At 41.8% G+C, this 19,272-nt stretch overlaps 1 protein-coding gene across 1 annotated transcript in view; it reads right to left on the minus strand.

Moving 5' to 3' along the window:
- The window catches only part of CWH43 (cell wall biogenesis 43 C-terminal homolog), a 460,620-nt gene that overhangs the window by 112,459 nt on the left and 328,889 nt on the right, over positions 1 to 19,272 (minus strand). The window contains exon 12 of the mRNA XM_069201483.1: positions 10,279 to 10,428. Within this exon, the coding sequence (XP_069057584.1) occupies positions 10,279 to 10,428 (150 nt within the window). The remainder of the gene's footprint in view (positions 1 to 10,278; positions 10,429 to 19,272) is intronic.

A 19,272-nucleotide genomic window follows, 5' to 3' on the forward strand; every position in this document is an offset into this window, starting at 1 on the left:
GCAGAGGTCTTGGGAGTGTGGAGGGTCGATGGTGCTGGATTTGGGCTTCACAAGCTCTTTGACAATGGCAAAGAGTTCCTTGCTGTTGTGTGTGTTGCTCTCTATGCGTTCTTTGTAGAAGGACCGTTTGGTGGTCCGGATGAGTTGGTGGTGTTTGCACATGGCTGTTTTAAGGGCGGAGAAGTTGCACGTTGAGGGTTCTTGGTGCCAGGCTTTCTCAATTTTTCGGCATTCTCGTTTGGAAGCCTGGAGTTCTGTGATGAACCAGGGGGCGGTCTTGATGGTGTGGGTGTTGTTGTTTGTTTTCAAAGGGGTGAGAGAGTCTGCACAGGTTGCTAGCCATTGTGTGAGGTTGTGGGCAGCGGTGTTGGGGTTTTTGGTGATGGGAGGTGGAGCCTGTGTGAGGTTGGAGATCAGGTGTTCTTTGGAGATCTTGTTCCACTTGCGGTAGGGTGTGGTGGGTTGTTGGTGGTGGGTTTCATGAAGGAGAAGTGGACGCAGTGGTGGTCAGTCGGTGGTGTGAGTGAAGGTGATGTGGCTGCTGGAGGTGAAGATAACAGTCCGTCAACACCTCAGCAGGCCGCAACACGTCTTAATGAAGCCTTCTACTTAGCATGTGCTCGGCTCTTCAGATGGCTGACGAAATAGCTTCTCCATCCCTGGAGCCCACTGACCCTCTCCTACAGCCCAGCCTAGGCAGCCCAGTGGCGCATACATGAATTGAGTTGGGCCAATTAAATCAAGCAAACATGGCTAGATTGAGCTCTCTTTTTGGAAGAACACGTATCGAGGGGTGACCACTGGCCTCACTTTAAAGCGCTCGCCTTCAGGATGCCAAACCAGCCTGGAATTTTTTTTAAAACACAAAAAGAAGACTTACAGCACCTCCTGATTTGCTTCGTGCCGGCCCCGGGGCGGTTGTTTGATAGACATTCTGCATTTTGTTTCTGCCTGAATTGGTATTACATGATGGGGGAATCTTTAACCCACCCTACATGATTGCGGTATAACGCAGGTGCCTGTGCCACTGCCCAGTCAATGGTGTGTATTTCAGCTTTTTTAATAACCTCTTCTCCATAAGGGAGATCACGGCAAATTCTGGTCGCCAATCTTTTTCGGCCAATATAATATCATAAATGGTGACTTCGCGGTCCCAAAAGATAGCTTTGACTGTGCGTTCAATGTCTCCCTCTAACTGTATTGTTACTTTATACACCCTGTCGGGCGTGGAAACACGCATGTCCGCAGCCTCAACTTGTAAGAAGTCATTAGTTGCTTTCACCTCCAAATGCTCTTGAAGATCCCAGTGAACTACTGTGACCTCTGCTGCACTGTCTAGCAGTGGCAGTGCCCACTTCCTGTTCTTCAGTAAAGCCCTCTTCCTGAGTGGCATGTCATATCGCAACTGCTGCCACCTTTTCTTTTTAAACCGGGGTTTTTGTTGGGGAAGTTTCTCTTCTTTCTTAAATGAAAATTCAGACTAGTGTTGTGAGTCCTTTCTCGGTTTCATGTACTCTGCTCACTGCTCTGATCGCCCACCTCTCTCACTGCGTTTTTCCAGTTAGTCCTCAAAAGGAACTAGATTGGCGTGTATCAGTTTATTGATATCTGTCAGGTGTTTTTATATTATCTCTATTTCTAAGATTGTATCTATTTTGAAGGGTCTCTGAATGCGGAGATTCTCCCCTTTCTTTTTTAGGTGTTTGTTGTTTTTTTCTCAGCGTTTCTTAGAACTTTCAGGTGCTTCCTTAGTAGAATCTTTATTAGATCTCCCTTGAAATTGTGGTTTAATTGGTCTGGCCCCTAGACTATCTCGACCAATACTAGAGTAGGTCTCAGTGATAATCTTTGGCAGCTCACGTTCTTGATCCTGTACAGGAACGTCCTGGAGCCGCATGCGTACTGCTACTGCAACTGCTTCTCCTTTAAGGTTACTTAGTGTAATTGAAGACACAGTAGCAAAATTGCCCATTAACTGCATCCCCAAATCCAGGGCCGGGGCAGCCCTTATTCATCTTGAATTTGTTTTAACACCTCCAAAGATTAGCAAGTGTTGGTGTACCGTGCGCTGGAGTATAGAACGTGGCAAATACCGTGCCCCATAGGTTGCAGTTATCTACTGTGGGAACCATCCCAAATAGTGAGTATTCTATGTTTGTCCTAAGGACCCATATAGGGAAAGACTGCTTCCAGAACGTTTATTTTTTGAGCTAACCAAAATGGAATTTCTTCTCTCTTAGCAGGTGCTTTACCCATGATCGAACGTACATTTGCCGGGTTAATGCCTGGCGTAACTGTGTGCTGTTGCACTGGGCAGCTCATGCTGGGTTAGTATTTGGTGTTTGCATTACAAACTGTACTAACAGTTTGTATATTACAGTGAGCTCTATATATAAGCTGCGTACCTCAGCTACCGCCCAGGTTTCTTCATCAAGGTGTGGTGTATATGTGGCCTGAATAAAGGCCAGGTTGGGCCATTGTTACTCAGAGTACCTAACCTAATGTGTAATATTGAATTTGGTAGGGTGCCATCAAGCCAGTTGTTATGGTCTTGATAAGATAAAGGTATTTCTAAGTATGCATAAGCTCTGTATTGTGCAGGTATGTTTGCAAGTGTATAGTGATGAAATGTGTTTGTGTTCCCATCGACTGCTGGAAAGGTGATCCAAGAATGAAAAACTTCTGTTCTGTAGCCTGGATGAGCCTCAACAACAAATGTGACTGGACCCCCCTGGGCCGCTAGACCATTTGCTAATAAGTGTGCAGTAAGGGTCGGTCTCGTATTTACTGCAATTACAATCTGTTGTTTTTTCGCCATGTTAATGGTGAATGTGTGTTCAGAGATAAGAACACCAACTGGGGATTGATCCTTTTAAGGTTCAAGCTTGAACAACCTACAGCTTTAGATAGGTACTACCTATTTAGCTGAGGAGGAAATCCTCATACCACCGACGTCTCTGTATATAGTATTGAGGTGTCTTTAGCCTTTATTGAGACAGAGATACTTAAAAGGATCCGAAAGTTAGTGCCTGACCAAACGTTAGTGGCGCCATGCCCCTGTAGGACATAGCACCAATGGTTACAAACTGCCAGCTACTGTCTGAACAAACCAAAAAAAGGAAAGAAAAAAGGAGAGCAAAGGACAATACTAAAAAAAAAAAATTATGAAGAGGTCATCCTAAGGCAGATGTCGCTTGATGAACCCCCAGATGAAGACGTGACAAGCAGAGGCAGAGTGGGCACCACCCGAGATGAGGAGGAAGATGTCATCTTTGTCACATCATTCACTGGGAGAGAAGGCAACAGAAAAAGGTCCCCACCCATGTGCACTGTAGAAATCAGAGGCATGGCCATAACAGCACTCATTGATACCGGCGCATTCGTCAACATGATGTATTCAGAACAATTCAAGTTCATCACACCATGACTTGCATTAACACCCAGCTGGGTGCGTATCTACACCTATGAAGGCACTGAGCCCCTATCCTCAAGGGAACAATAGAGGTCGACGTCTAGAGTGAAGCCTGCTCAACCCACTCAACGTTCCACATCACCGAAAGCAGCCCCGGCATGTCGCTAGGATGCCACACGGTAGAAGATCTGGAGCCAGTATTATTCGCCAAACAAGTGCATGAGTCACATGCAGATGACCTGCTAGTGGAGTTTCCCCAACTATTCACTGGCCTGGGGACATTGAAAGGAAAACAGATCAGACTTGACAACTTAGTAAGGCCAGCTGCCCTGCACCACTAGAGAGTCCACTACCACCTGCGCCCGCATCGGAGCAAGAACGGCAGGACCTAGAACAGAAAGGGGTAATTGAGAAGGTGACTGGCCCCACACCGTGGGTGTCACCGTTGGTCATCAAGCCAAAAGTGAAACAGCTAGGAGCAATCTGGCTGTGTGTGGAAATGAGACTCCCAAACCAGGCTATTAGAAGAGAACACCACATCATGCCGACCATGGATGACATTGTGGCAGACCTGAACGGCACACAATGGTTCTTGAACCTGGATCAAAATGCAGAATATCATCAGCTAGAGCTTGACCCAACCAGCCGATATATCACAATGTTTTCCAAAGATGTGGGCCTTAGGTGATACTGATGGCAAGATTTTAGCATCTCCTCAACCACAGAGGTATTCTGAAACACCATCAGAGAAACCCTCTTCAGATTGAGTAGCGTACTCCACATTAGTGACGATATACTGATCTCAGAAATGCTCAATGAGCACCACGTGAAGCTGAGGTCCACTCTTCAATGACTGTCAGACTGTGGCCCTACACTACATTGATGGGAGTGTTCCTTCTACCAGAACTACGTTGAGTTGTTTGGCTATATACTCTCTCATGATGATCTGAAGGTGGACCCCAAGAAAGCAGATGCTATCAAGAATGCATCAGTACCCCAGAACCCAACAGAAGTGAGGAGTTTTCTGGGTATGGCAACATATTGTGGATGGTTCATCCCCAACCTGGCCACACTATCAGGGCCGCTCTGGACATTAGCCAAGGCAAAAGCTCCATGGGAGTGGGGCCCCAAGATTGAAACAACATTCCGAGACATCAAAAAAGCCCTCCTTGGAGATGCCAGCATGACATATTTCGACCCACAGTGAAAGACGGAGTTGGTGGTTGACACCAGCTCAGTAGGACTAGAGGTGGTGCTCTGCAAGAAAGGACGGACAGAGTGTAGGCCCACTTGCTTATGCCAGCCAAACACTCTCAGACACCAAGCACCAATACACTCAAATTGAGAGAGAAGCCTTGCCCATCAGATGGGGATGCCGCCATTTTCATTTGCATCTGTGCAGACGGCTGTTCTGGGTGGTTACAGATCACAAGCCACTCATACTGCTATTCACTGGCTCAGCCCGGCTAGCCCATAGAGTATCGAGAGGTGGGCCATGCAGCTACAACACCACTCTTTAAAAGTCATCTATCGACCTGGGGTCATCAACCCATCTGATTACCTATCAAGGCACCCTCCCACATCAAGAAGTTATCCAGTGCTCGTAAGAGGATGATGGAGCCTAGGATTTTGTACAAATGATTGTGAATGAATTATGCACAAAAGCACTCACATTCCAGGAGATCCAAGAGGCAACCGAGAGAAATGAGTATATCGCTCGGGTGAAGGAGGCTCGATGGATCCAAAACACTAGAAGACATCGAGCATGCTGAGAGGCAACTTTTATGGAAGATGCATAACAAGCTGAGGGAGAGCCCAGAAGATCTGCTGCTACAAGGAACATAGATAGTGATGCCCCAGAGTCTGTGGCGAAGAACTGGTAAAACTGAAAGCCAGGGTACACAGCAAAGTTGGTTCTCAGGTATGGATACCCAAGTGGAAGAAAGAGTGTGGAGTTGCCATTCATGTGCCATTGCCTAGGGAGACCTAACTCCAGCTCCTGTGCTTCCCGAAGAACCCAGCTTAAAGCCATGGTCCAAGATAAGTATGGACATTGGAAGTTTCCCAGATGGATGGCTAACCATCGTCCTCATGGACTGTTCCACCAAATTCGCCATTGTGGAAATAGTGCAGTCACTAGCCTTTTTGAAGGTAAAGCCTGTCTTGGAGAAGACATTTGCACTGATGGGCCTAACCGAAGAAATAAAGTCTGACAACAGTCTGCTGTACCAAGGACAGTAGATCCAAGACTACCTATTGTCTCTGGCCATCCACTACCAGAAAACAAGACCTCAGTGGCCTCAAACTAATGGGGAGGTTAAAAGGTTTATGAGGACAGTAAACCAAGCCCTTAGGATCGGCATCGATCAAGGAGAAGATGTGGAGTGCTCCATGCATAGATTCCTGAGGGCCAATCGGCAGACCATGCATAGTATCACCAACCTTGCCCCGGCAGACCTAATGTTCCGAAGAACTATGAGATGCAGCATTCCAGCAGGTCCATAATGGCCGCTGGTAGTGCTAGATGTACAGGCCATCCAGGAGAAAAGGAAGAACACCAATGATAAGGCCACACGGGGACCTGCAGCAAAGGCTCCATTCCTCCAAGTGAGAGACAAGGTCATTATGCAAGACAGACACCCTGGGTGGAAATTCCAGACCCCTTATGAACTGAAAGTATGGCAAGCAGTGAAAATCCATGGCACCATGGTCACCGTGCAGCGAGGAGACCACACAATGTGGCAAAACGTGTCTTGGTTTGAAAGGAGTTATGACTCTACAGATGCACAAGGAGAAATCGTCAGTGGAGAAAATGACACTGGCCAAGATGATCTTCCCATGTCAGTGTCACCAAGAGGAGACACTCCCTCGGGAAGCCCTGGCACCCCTAGATGCACTGCTAGTGACCTGGTGCCCACTCAAAGCCAAGAAAAGTCACCCGCCACAAGGGATCTTGAGAGGTGAGCAGCATATAAGGCAGGAGTGAAAGTGGTGCCTGAAGTCAGAAATTGTGACCTCCGTCCAAACCCTGCTCCCAGCCAGAGACTGGCAGATGACATTTGGTCATGACGGACATTGAAGGAATTATAGCAGTTGAATAAAAGCTGGGAGGTATGTAGAAGGCCACCCGATCTCTGCCATAAAATATTGCAGTTTCTCACTCCCAGGGACGGGTGCTCTGGAAGAGATAAATAAGATAAATAAGGGGACGTATGGTTGCTACGGCTGTTGCTGAATAATATCCCAAGTGTGTTTTATGGTGTGTGTTTATTAAGCCGAGTGCTGTAACTATAAGGCCTCGAGTCCACGAGGTACCTGACTCAACACTGTTGTGTCATTCCACACTGTCTGCAGCATGGTCCCGATGTCTCACACGAATCCAAAGATGCCCGTGCATACGGGATGTACCTAAGCCTGATCCGCTCACTAGGCCATGCCCATGCCTGACTCTTTCCATCCATGTGTGCCGCCACCACTTTGTCACCCAGAGATTCCGGCACCAACATCCTGCAGAGCGTCTCTCTGAGCTTTCCCTGTCAGATGTCAGTGGAACTCATCTTACGGTGCCATCTTGCCTCTTGCCTAAGAAGATATGGGGCAGCCGGGCCAGGTGATGCTCAGGACAGACAGACAATTAACTCAAATTACGGCTGTTACCTCTGGTATGACTTGTTGTCACCTGAATCTAGCAAACCAGATAATCACCGGTCTTTTATGCATCATTCCACAATCAAGATTTCTGTGAAAAACATTCATATACTTTTTATCTCCAGTGATCATAATCATTGCTTTTATTTGGACTCATCGCTTTTCGTCATCCAAGGTTACCAGCATTGCTTCTTTTTCACAGCATTGCCAAAATATGTTGGTTCCTATTCTGGTGCACATTTACCATTATTCAGATAAGATATGGAAACTTGTAAAGTTGTCTCTTATTTTATTATTAGTGTCCTGTTGTGACGTAACTACTCATTTGCAATAAGAAAGTCACATAAATACTCTACTGCAATACGCCACTATTGTCGAGCTGGATGTTAAAATACCTGCTGGCAGCGGACATTGTGAATGGCAGTACAAATATCAAAATAAAAATTGTTGCTTAAACAATAAAAGGTAGAACTACTTTTCCAGCTCTTTCGTGTAAACTTTGTTCTTGAAAATATACTATAATTTGTCGATGAAACGTTTACATAACAGGTTTATATAACAGCTGAAATCGAGTGCAAGAAAGAAGGAATCTGCCTGCATGTTAACACACACATGCTATTGATATAAATAAAACAAATCTATCAACAACTGTAGATTCAGACTGCTTAATTAAAATCCAATATTCGGGCCTTTAAGGGTATTATACAATAGCTACTTAAAACAGATTCACTTTATAATACAGGGCACAGTAAAAAAAAAATATCGAGATGAAAATCAACCACAACCCCTTGAGACGATGGAGACACTAAGAGCTCCCGGCCATGGGTGGGAAAGGGTTCAGAGGCTGAAGGGGTCTCCCTGTATCAGAGTAAGTAACGCTAACTTGAGGACTGCAAGACTGCCCTGCTACTGGGCCAGTTTCAGGCATCTCTGCAAGAGCATTAACATCACAACTTTCTTGACAGGGCTGGGTTTCAGCCAATTAACTTCCATCTGGACAGAAACCATCACTAGGGAAGCTAACAGTTAAGGCAATCCAGCACTTGGGCCTCATTTAGAGTGAGTTGGGCCTTTGCAGTGATACCAAAATTCCGATAATTACGTTACAGAAATTGGTGATCATAATATTGACACACATTGAGCACTAAATGGGCAATAGCATGCAGAGCACCAGCTTTCTTATGGTACCATTGGGCGTGGATGTCTTATGCGGAGAAGTGGTACTACCACATTTCATGATGCAGTAACACCACAAGGAATAGCGTCTATTCCGCAGAATGCAACCTAAGAACTCCACAGAGGCGCCACCATGTTCTGCAAGGTCGGCATGTGCGCTACTAATGCCCCTCCAGTAGTGTTTTAGAGCACTAGACGATCCAACGAGACAAGTGCAGATATGCGTCCCTTGTTCATGGTCCATTGACGGTCATTGGCACTAGGGCAGCTTCTATCCCATGCCAGACTTAAAACTTCAAAACTATCCAGTAACCTGCAGAGAGCTGGCATGACTCTTCTCCTGGCCATTAATGACAATAGTGCTAATCACATGAAATTATGAGTCTTGCATTGAGCTATGGAGCACAGCCACGATTACAATGTGGCTGTGAGTGAAAATATAGACTGTCAAGATTCGCTATGAATTCAATCACAAAGACAACCAAAGGGAAGATCACAGATTACACAGAGCATAAGAAAAAAGAGCACATTACATGAGAAGGGATCTAGATACAACTCATCACTCTAGTTATGTGGAGGAACAAAGGTCAAAAATATTACACTGGTCAGGAATGAGCGAAGGGAGAAAGAGCTACCCTACGACTTTACATCATAGGGCAAAGTAGTGCGTAGAACAGAAGGCAAAAGTGGAGATGTGCGTCAAAACTAACAGACTGAGTGATTGAGAGAAGAGAGGCAAGGGTGAGTAATTTAAGCAACTGGGAAGACAATCCATAACAAGAGAAATGGAAGGCTCGCCTTTGCATGAAAAGGCATTGGCAAAGTCCATAGATCTGGCATTGACTGCCAGCTTTTTGCCGTTACGAGTGCCTGAGTGCTTGTTTTGTCATGGCTTTTGTAAAACATTATTATTGTGGGAGTTGCCAGGCTCTGGCCAATGCAAAAAATGGCTAAAAGTAAAATTCATTTTTGTTCTCACCAAGCACACGTTTTCACAATAGCCTCTGGCTCTAAATGGAATAACTATGTATGCAGATGTGCTGTCACTCACAGTGAACTTGGCCAGTGGCTGAAGTGGCCTGATCCACTCCCCCAGGCTATATGTTTAAGTAGAACAACGTGAATGACACAACAACAGAACAATGGATGAAGAGGACCCACTGAAAACGCCCATAAGTATATTAGATGCATACTTTAATAAAATTAAAAGGTATTGGCTAATGCCAGACCTATCAATGAATGTAAGTGTACATGATGAAAGTGCGTGACTCCTGATAAACTCATATCCCATATACCCACTCCGCGCAACTCCTGATAAATCCATAATTGGCAGTGCTGTTCTGGAGTGGGCTAGCGCCTAGATATCCCATAGTACCAAGAGGGAGAGCAAGAGACTTCCTCGGCGGCCTGCATTTTAGGAATGGTTGCTTTTACTGACACTTTAAAAGCAATTGCAGGCCCCTGACAATTATTGTAGTGTATTAATATTACAAAGCCATACTCGGTAACAATGGGGCCAGAAATATGTGTTTATTTAGTTAATTGGTACTACGGGATGCCAGGCCATTAGTAGGCACATATGAATTCTAATGTCTTCCATTGATTTAGCAAACGTTTTTGGCCTAAAGCTCTATTTAAACGTGATAAAGAAAGGAATGCTGAAAACTGGGATCCTTGGGAGGCTAATACATGTCTGTTCTGTTCGGCGTCAGATTCCTAGAAGGGAATGCACGCCGTAATGTGTATAATAAAGAGGCCTCTTGGTTGTGTTTTCATTAATGGACCAGGAGGAGACCCAGGTCCTTTTATTAATTTCCCTGTCACATTATGAGCCATACCACCGAGGCATATCTTGACAGGGTAAACTGGATTCCCCCCTCCAGTAATCATAACATGGGACGTTCCCAAGTCTCAAAATAACCCACGTCGTTGCTTGCGATTTACAAATGGTTAAAAGTGGGCATTGACGCTCCGAGGGCGAGAAATCTCTCGATTCATGAAAACAATAAAAAACAATAACACAATTTTAAAAAACGACTTACTCCTCATTTCCAAAGTGGGTGACCACAAAGTCCACTGGTGTGCCAGAGATGTTGACGGTCATAGAGATGGCCGGGGCTATCTCACCATCTGGGGATGGAAGGAGATGATGAACCGATTCCAAGATTGGATATCTGGACAGGACCAGTAACCTGTTTGAACAGAAAATGAAGCAGCTTAGTATCGTGTCTCCAGCGGCATGAAGCCTGTATTCTGCCACTACTTTCTCTGACCACCACCTCCTAAACTCCCTCCTGTGTGTGTCCCACAATGCTCTGCAGACTTAGCCATGCCAAGGAGAGACGAGGATAGCACTCGAAACATCCCGAGCGCTCAATTCAAATTCACTTTACATTGTAACAATACACGCCTATTCATCATTTGTCCTCTATAAAATATAGCGTTTCGTAAAAATGATTTCGTAGAATAAAAAATAAGGGTATCCAGTTACCATTTATACAGAGATTATATTGGAAAACATGTCTTCATTGGAACTTGTGGTTTAAACAAAAGCAGGCACTTGGGTACAAACCTTTTAAAAGTCAGATAAACTCGTCAATTTACTGGTATGCATGTCTGTAAGGTGTCAAATTCGTCCTACGAAGCGGGGACAAGCATTATTAAAAGCTGGGTGCAGCCACAGATGTAATGACATTGCGATGCTAAGTTAGTTCATTGGGCATGAGGCTACCTAATTTTACTTTTAGGACACCGCAGCACAACACAGTGCAAAACACAGTGATGGTGAGTCTTGGTTGTATTTTGTATTTCATTATCTGGGCCTTTTTGTAGGGAGCTATCCAGTGGCCTTGTGTTCTCACCATAGTTGGCAATAACAACACCTGTTTAGCAGAGAATCAATCTTATTATTTTTTTAAGTTTCACTCCTTGTTTTAATAGCATTTTGATTAGACAATTAATTTTAATTGGATGTATTTCACAACGCCATAAACATTTCCTATTAAGAACATTTCAAACATGATGTCCCTGACGACGATTAAACATAATGTTTTATATTTGGTGCTAACAAATATTGATTTATGTTATATTACCACCAATTACTGTAATAATTATTCCAATTACCTCCATTCAGAATGAATCACACTTTGCATATTTGCACTTTGGAAAGGAAATATGTACTACACTGCATGCTAACTCTGTGTGTTTTCCATTCTTCTCTGGCAGAATAACTTGTATTGTTCCCTAGACATGTTTTGCACACTTAACACTGTTTGTAGATATTGTAGCATCTTAACATTTAAATTTAAACAATGTAGTCTAGTCTGGTAAACCTGCTTGTTTTACATTGCAAAATGTATATTCTAATTTTAATTAACTAATTGATATTAACACAAATTATGTCCAGCCCTCTTATCTCCACCCCTTTCCTCAAAAACTGCATTATTTTAGAGTCCTTGTTGTGCTTACTGTTATTGTAGACTGTTTTGTCTGCTATTTCTGCTCCCACAGCCCCTCGGATTACTTGTCAGCGCATGGGTCAAATCAGCAATAGGGCAGTGTGTCACTAAATCTCAAAGTGAACCATCGAAGGAATACTGCTGTTCCCCCAAGCGACATTCCAGACAACAATAAGTCTTGATTCATTAATGGACAAATCTATCATTAAGCTGTCCTCTGGTATAGACCTGATTTCAAATCAACAGGAGGCCTTATCAACCGAGCAGCCTGTACTAAGGCTATCATCAATCGACGTAAGTGTCAATGACCCCAGTAACTGTATGCACAGGGTTCAACAGGGATCAAGCCCATTTGGCCCTATTGTGAAATCTGCAACTGACCCATTTAGTCTGATTGTGAAATCTGGAATTGATCCATTTAGTCCGATACAAAATACTGTAAGAGACCAGCAAGATTCAAATCTCATTCTCACACTGGAAAGAATTATTTTTGGAAACTGTCGGCCAATAAAGACAGGACATACGATGGTTGATCACTCGGACTCTATGATTAAATCATTTAAAACGGCCAATCTGTCCCTGTTTGCAAAATAAGATGAAAGTAGTCATGTGAATGGTGACACCCAAACAGAACACTCGCAGGCTCACTCGGGTTTGTGGTGGAACATGCTAAATACTATGGATGCAATAACGGCTGCACATACCTTTCAATCAGATAAATTGAATATTCAAATAGACTTGCTCAAAGCACTTGTGGTCTGTGTTGCGGGGATAGACGCTGAACTACTGAAATTGACTAATCTAATTGTTAAGGCTCAATCAGATGCCAACAATCAGTTTGTTAGCGCGTCCCTTTCTAGTTATTTTATTCACTCTGGGACTCGTTTTAGGCCAATTAATCTTTTGACCCTGATTGAAGACACCTTAGGACGAGATAACTAATCAACATGTCAATTAATATGTCAATAACGTAATCAATGTTTACCATATTAAGACAATTCAGATTAGTCAAAGACATTAATAAAACTCAGAAACCACCATGACCTTGCAGTCATGAATAACCACACCAGTTTAGTACTTATTATATGAAGTTTATTCCCTATTGATTACAATTCTACTAGTAAGTTTATTAATCTCAAAACCAAGAAACACATTAGCACAGTCACAATATGGCAACTCTGATAAGATTTGATCAAAGCAAGACTCACGAATATCAGAACATAGCACGACGTCAACATAGGTTATCCTTAGCAGAGTATCATTATCACATTACTCAACAAAGCATAGATTCAGTCATTTGTCTATTTGCGTCTGTTTAGTGAACCCCTCATCTAACCTCGAATTAGCATTGACATGTTGGGCTTCATGCAAAATAATTTAGCAACACCAATTTAGAAAACATCTAGCTATGGTCTCTGTCAAAAGAAGCAGTTGGTACCTAGAAAGGAAAAGCAAACAGACAATCACAATTTCATCATCATAGTTACCCTCCGTATTGAGTCAGCAAACAGGTTTAGTCTTCGTCCTCAGGACATCAGTTGATTCACCATCAGACAAGGAATTCAGCAAAGTCCGGTAGGGCAGGGCAAAGGGTACTTCCCTCATAAGGAGGTAAAGTATAAATGGGCAAGGCAGGGCACGGATGGTTTGAAGAACCAAACAGCAAAGTCTCTATGCAGCGCGACAAAGTGTCTGGGTCATAGAAAAATTCACAACGGCATCTCCCCCTCCTCTATCTCCTAGTCTCCCAGTCTAATTTACTTCCTTGTGTCAAGGGTTTTTATCCCCTTTTCATTGTACAGTCCCCTAAAATTTAATTGGTTGGGTTGGCACCTCACTGTCTCCCTCCAATAGGGTTTCAATGTCTTCATTAAAATTGTCACCCCATAACAGTTCTCACGTAGTTTATTGGTCCTTATGATTGACGTCTCCAGCGGGTAGAATGTCCGGTATGATTTCATACTCTTGTGGTCCTCTTCGCATCTTTAGTCAGTGGTTCCATTGTCTGTACTGGTTTAGGCGACCTTGTACCTTCGAGTAGTCTACACTGTTGCATTCAGCAAGAATGTTTCACTGAGCAAGTCGAATTTCATGAGAACGGATCTACTACAGTTACATTCATCTTCTAGCTTTTGGAAAAATACATGTTCTTGTCCTTCAGCAAGTCAGCACACTGTACGTTAGAAAAACACATTTAATATGAAACCGGGCAGCTAGGCCTCGACTCATGCTAACTAAGGCCTAATGATTTATTAGCAGAACCTTAACATATAACTTTTTATATTAGTGCAAAATCATACTTTAACATAACATTTCATCATTATGAGTCAGTTTCATTAGTCCCCGTATATATTGGAGGCCACTCCCTGTGGGTACATTTCAAGCGCATGTTTAGCAAAAATACATGAATACATTTTCTATGCAGCATTATTACACATTAGTTCATAAACAGTTCATGTTCATTTCTAGGTATGTAAGCTACGCTCTCTCAAGTTAATCACTTGTACTTGCGCGCCTATCATAGATAAAGTTATGGAGCTGCCTAAAATCATAGATGAGCTTGTTGATGAATTTAAAATCATATCGACTTATCTTTGTCCTAACTGCATAGATATTTGGATGCAAGACATAGTATATGTCATCTTCAGGAAAACCAGATTAGACAGTTTACACAGCAGGTCACAACTGACAGAATGCGCATGGGTGAAGCACCATCAGTTGATTCAGGAACTGTTTATGGAGTGAGGGAGAAGATAATTCGTCAGCCATGGAGCAAGAAAGTGAAGATATTTAAGTCATAAATTCCACAAACTCATCAATGTGCACAAAGGCGCAAGGGCTAACAAAAAGGGTTACAAAAAAGACTATGTAAGATGCAAAATAAAGCAAGGAGTCAAACAAATTGTGTAATATCAGTTATTAAGCTACATGGAAATTATCCAATCTTCAATTCAATTAAACAGGACAATCAACAGTCCAAATCCTCAGAAGAGGAGATAGGAGAGATAGCCCAAAATCAAAATCAATGAAATATGTTTAATAACCACCGTGGATCTCTCAAAGAGGAAGTGGCAATATCTCAAGAAGAGGGAACTGGAGATGCCACACAAAATCAAAATCAACATTCAGCATATCTGACTAATAAATATCTTAGACCTCACAAAGAGGAAATGGATACATTCTCAGAGAAAGTTACGACCCCATTAGTACTGCTGAAAAAGGCCTACTAAACAAATAAGGGTACCTTTGGGGTCCAACCGAAATTTAGTAAATTATATTTAAAAAAATAGTGATGAACATTAAAACATTAAAGCACCAATAACTACTGGTTCTGTACAATTAAACAACATAGAGTTCCCTCAAGTAATGGAAAAAAGTTCCACTGCTTGGACACATTATATAGAAACTCCTCCATTAACATCTAGTCCAAAAGGAAGAAATCCTAACAATAATCGACCCTCTTGGCGGGAGAAAAAAAATCCCTGACATGATCAACAAAGCAAGTTTCTAATTCAAATTTTGAATATTCCAGCAAAGTGGTTTCAAAAAAAGTCAAATGGACGATTCGTCACCCCCCCAAAAATAATCCTCTTTTACCCACAGTATGAACCCAGAGACCCACACAATATTCTTAATCACAGTAATATATTAAAACTAACAGCCGTTCTTTCACATATAACATCAGATGACTTTGTAGCTGTGCAATTTAAACATAATACCCTGCATCCTTCATGAGAAACTACTTGCACTATATGGATAAATAATGATATTGCTAACAAGACATATAACTGCAGAATACAGTTTGAAGAATGGGGCACTGAAGTAAAGAAGTGTATAAACGCAAACTATCCCACCCTAGTAACGCCCATTGAATCAACAAAGAAAATCATGCAGCATGACCAAGAATCTGCCAAGAGCCCTAAACAAAACAGGTCATTATTGAGGGGTGCCGTTGGCTCTCTTTTTAATCCAGCAACATCTCTTGCACTTAAAATAACAAACTTGAAATCTGGATTTCGCATTTACGAACAGGTCTCAAAAAGGCAAGCTCCCATTGAGGATTAGGCATAGCTTCCATTGATACTAAAACATGTAAAGTCAGAAGGCAATGATTGATTGTTGCCTTCTAGTGATCAAGTATGGAAGCCGATTAATACACGCTCTTGAATGTGCATGGTCTAGCCAGTTTATTACAAGATCCTGACACAATCTCTTCTATAAAGATTTTTAAAATTCCGATGTTTTTAAGAAACTTGGATGGGGGTATTCACCCCCGTTATCGGTTATTGTGAAGTTCTCACCCAAACAACTCGTTCTTCTTTATAAGGACATGTGAAGGGTGGTCTTGTGATATATATATATATATATAACTGCAGGATTATATTTGGAGCCCCAGGAGATTGATTTTTAACTGCCTTGGTTACAATGTGTAAAATTACACTTTAACTACGCAATTATTTTATTAAATGAATATCTAAGTTTAAGGAAACCCATCTAAAATGGCACAGTTTGCTACGCTCCGGGAAATTATTAAAAACAGTTCCTACCATTTTCTAGCAGTAAGGTTGATTGTGTAGGGGATTTTAATACTCGTCTAACCCCTGCAATAGCAACTGAGAAAATAAGCAATGCTAATATCTGTTCCTGTCAGAATAAATTGAATACTTTTAGCCTAATAATTCTGAATGACAAAATAGCAAAATAACTTTTGCCAGTGTCGACTTTTCAAATTGCATTTTTCATTCAATAATTGACTATACCATCAACTCCAAGGTCTTGGAATGTGATATCAGAGGGCACCATGTTAAACCCCCTGTTGAAAGCGACCATAATATACAGGTAATAGTGTTAGGAGTTTATTGCCTCACATCATCCAAAAGCGAACATTCTTCAACTAACTCCAACCCTCTTCAATTTGAGAAGGCTGGTTTGGCACTCTGCTAAACAGCAGGACATAATGAACTTGGCAGAACAACAAAGTATACTGTTAAATTGAACTGCAAAATCAAAAGTATCAAAGACAGAGATTTGAAACCAATTATGCACAAGATTAATTGAGACATTTCTGGCTACAATTAAGTGCAGAAGCAATCTATTGTTCCCTCTAATAACAGATGGTACTCATCAGAACTATACCAACAAAAAAGGCACTTATTAAAGCATCTAGTGTTCTTTACTCAAATCAAAAAATGTTTTCTGTCCATAGACAATTGCTTAACCCCCTGAGAATGTCATATAAACATGAAATATGTAAAGCAAAAAAAGCTTTTGGACCAAACTTCGCCAACAGTGCTAATATCCCTGTGTCTGCCTGGGGCAGCTTTATATGTGATGTGTATGGTGCACAATCTGAATTTCAAGAAGTACAGCTGAATGAATCGATCATAACTATGATAAATGTTGACCAGGAAAAGGTTATAGCCAAAGAAAGTCAATCTATTTTGGCATGCTTTAACTCATCTTGACGTAAACTCAAACGATGGAGGTAACAAATAAGGCTTAGATTATTAACCTGCTTAAAAAGGATCAGATAAGATGGAGTGACAGGTCCAAATGGCCTCCCTAAAACTATTTTTAAAGCCAACCCTAAGTTGTGGTCAGAGATCTTAACTCCCCTATCAATGAGATCTCAATAATGAGGTGTATCACAGAATCTTGCCAGAGGAGCATAATTCAACCTATTTACAAGAATGGACCTACTGATAATCCTGTGAATTACTGCCTCAAAGCTTTAACAGATGTTGAAGCAAAAATATTTGCATGCCTCCTACTTGAGGGCTTGAAGAGTGGGTTGCTACTCAAAACATAGTTCCCATCTATCAAACAGGCTTTAGGAAAGGTCAGTCAACAACTACTAACCTGCTGACCCTCACTCTTATGGCTGAAGAGCTATACATTAAAATGAAATCGTATGTTTGCTTTGTGGACTTGAAGGCTGCCTTTGATTCTGTTCCAAGAGACCGGTTAGGGCAAAACTTGCAGCCTGGGGTGTGCCCCATACTCTTCTCGATCGAATAATCCTGGTATATACCAACACACCTCTCGAGGCCTGATGCAGGGCTGTGTTTTTGCTCCATGCTTATTTAATCTTTTCATGGCTGATCTTCTGAAACACTTGAAAAATGTAAATGCCCATGCTCCCACTTCCACAGGATATACATTAAGTATTTATAATATGTTGATGAAACAGTATTACTTAGCAATACACCAATAGGTTTACAGCAGATAATAGGGTCTTTTGATGTGTTTGTATCAGTCAATGGTTTGGAGCTGAATACAGAAAAAACTAAAATCATCACAATAGGTCAATTTAAGGAGAAGCCTCGAGTTTGGGCTGTTAGGAGGGAGTTTATACTGCATGAGATGTCATATAAATATCTTGGCATCATTTGTGATGATAGAGTGTCATTCAATGGTAATTTAAATCATCTCAGTGCCAAAAACACAACTTCTATCTATGGTTTTAAGACCTTGCGAAATAAGCTAGTGTGCCAAAACTAGGTGCATCTCGTCAAAGTCATGGAGGCACAATTGGTCCCAGCACCGGTCTATGGATCATTCATCTTTAATGGTCGAGATGTTCCACTTCTGAATAAGCTACAAATAAAGACCTATAAATTGGTTATCAAAATACCAAAGGATGCAGGCCATGCTGAAATCCATCTTGAGTTTGATTACAAAAGCAAACACTACTGAGACAGGCTACCTTTTTAAAATGTCTCTGTGTGTTAATTTAATCTGAACCGGACATTTTAGCTAAACTGCGTTGGCAGGAAATTACTAATTCCCAGTACACAACTGCTTGGAGATCTTACTTTTTATAGTGCCTTTGCACCTTTGATGATCAAGTATTTGGATTTGAAACAATGAATAGAACAAGTTTAAGAATTTGCTTAAATCAAGCAATGAAGCAATTATCTTTTAAGACGGATAAAGAGGGCCTGATAAGAAAAAAGAATGCCTGGTCTATTGTTAACAGTTAAGAAAAGCTTGAACTTCAGCCTTATCTGAAAACTCACTTCTCAGCTCGCATAAAGATTAGGTTTCTATGGTTGCAATTTGGCAGCTACATTACCAAGGTGGATTCAGCAATGGGCAACATCATGAGGTAGACTGTGTGGTTATAAAAAAGAATCTTTACTACACATAATTTGTACTTGTCCAAAATTATTGCAGGTGCGACAAACTTTGCTAAAACCATTGTTTTAGCTGCAGAACTGAGAACCTGCCAAGAAGCAGTTAAATTCTGTCTATCAGAGAGGTGAATCTTGGCAACGTGCTTCTTGGTGAAGTTGCTGTCTTTGTCTGAGAACTTGCTGAATTCTATTTCAAAATGCAGCCATGCATGGATTTAATACTGACCCGAAATGATATTCAATTTGGGTATGCCTTTTGATTATTTCGTATAGCAATGATTAGCCTGTAGTAGATTTTTAAAATGTTGTGAAACATCAATTTGACATGACATTTAAAATAATAGCAATATTAAGTTATTCTATTTCAGATCTGCTTTTAATATTTTAATCTTGAAGGACTGTTATTTTTCAATGGGTTTTAGAGCATATTGTAAAGATTTTT

This window comes from Pleurodeles waltl, chromosome 1_2 (assembly GCF_031143425.1).
Source record: "Pleurodeles waltl isolate 20211129_DDA chromosome 1_2, aPleWal1.hap1.20221129, whole genome shotgun sequence".
NCBI classification, from domain to species: domain Eukaryota; kingdom Metazoa; phylum Chordata; class Amphibia; order Caudata; family Salamandridae; genus Pleurodeles; species Pleurodeles waltl.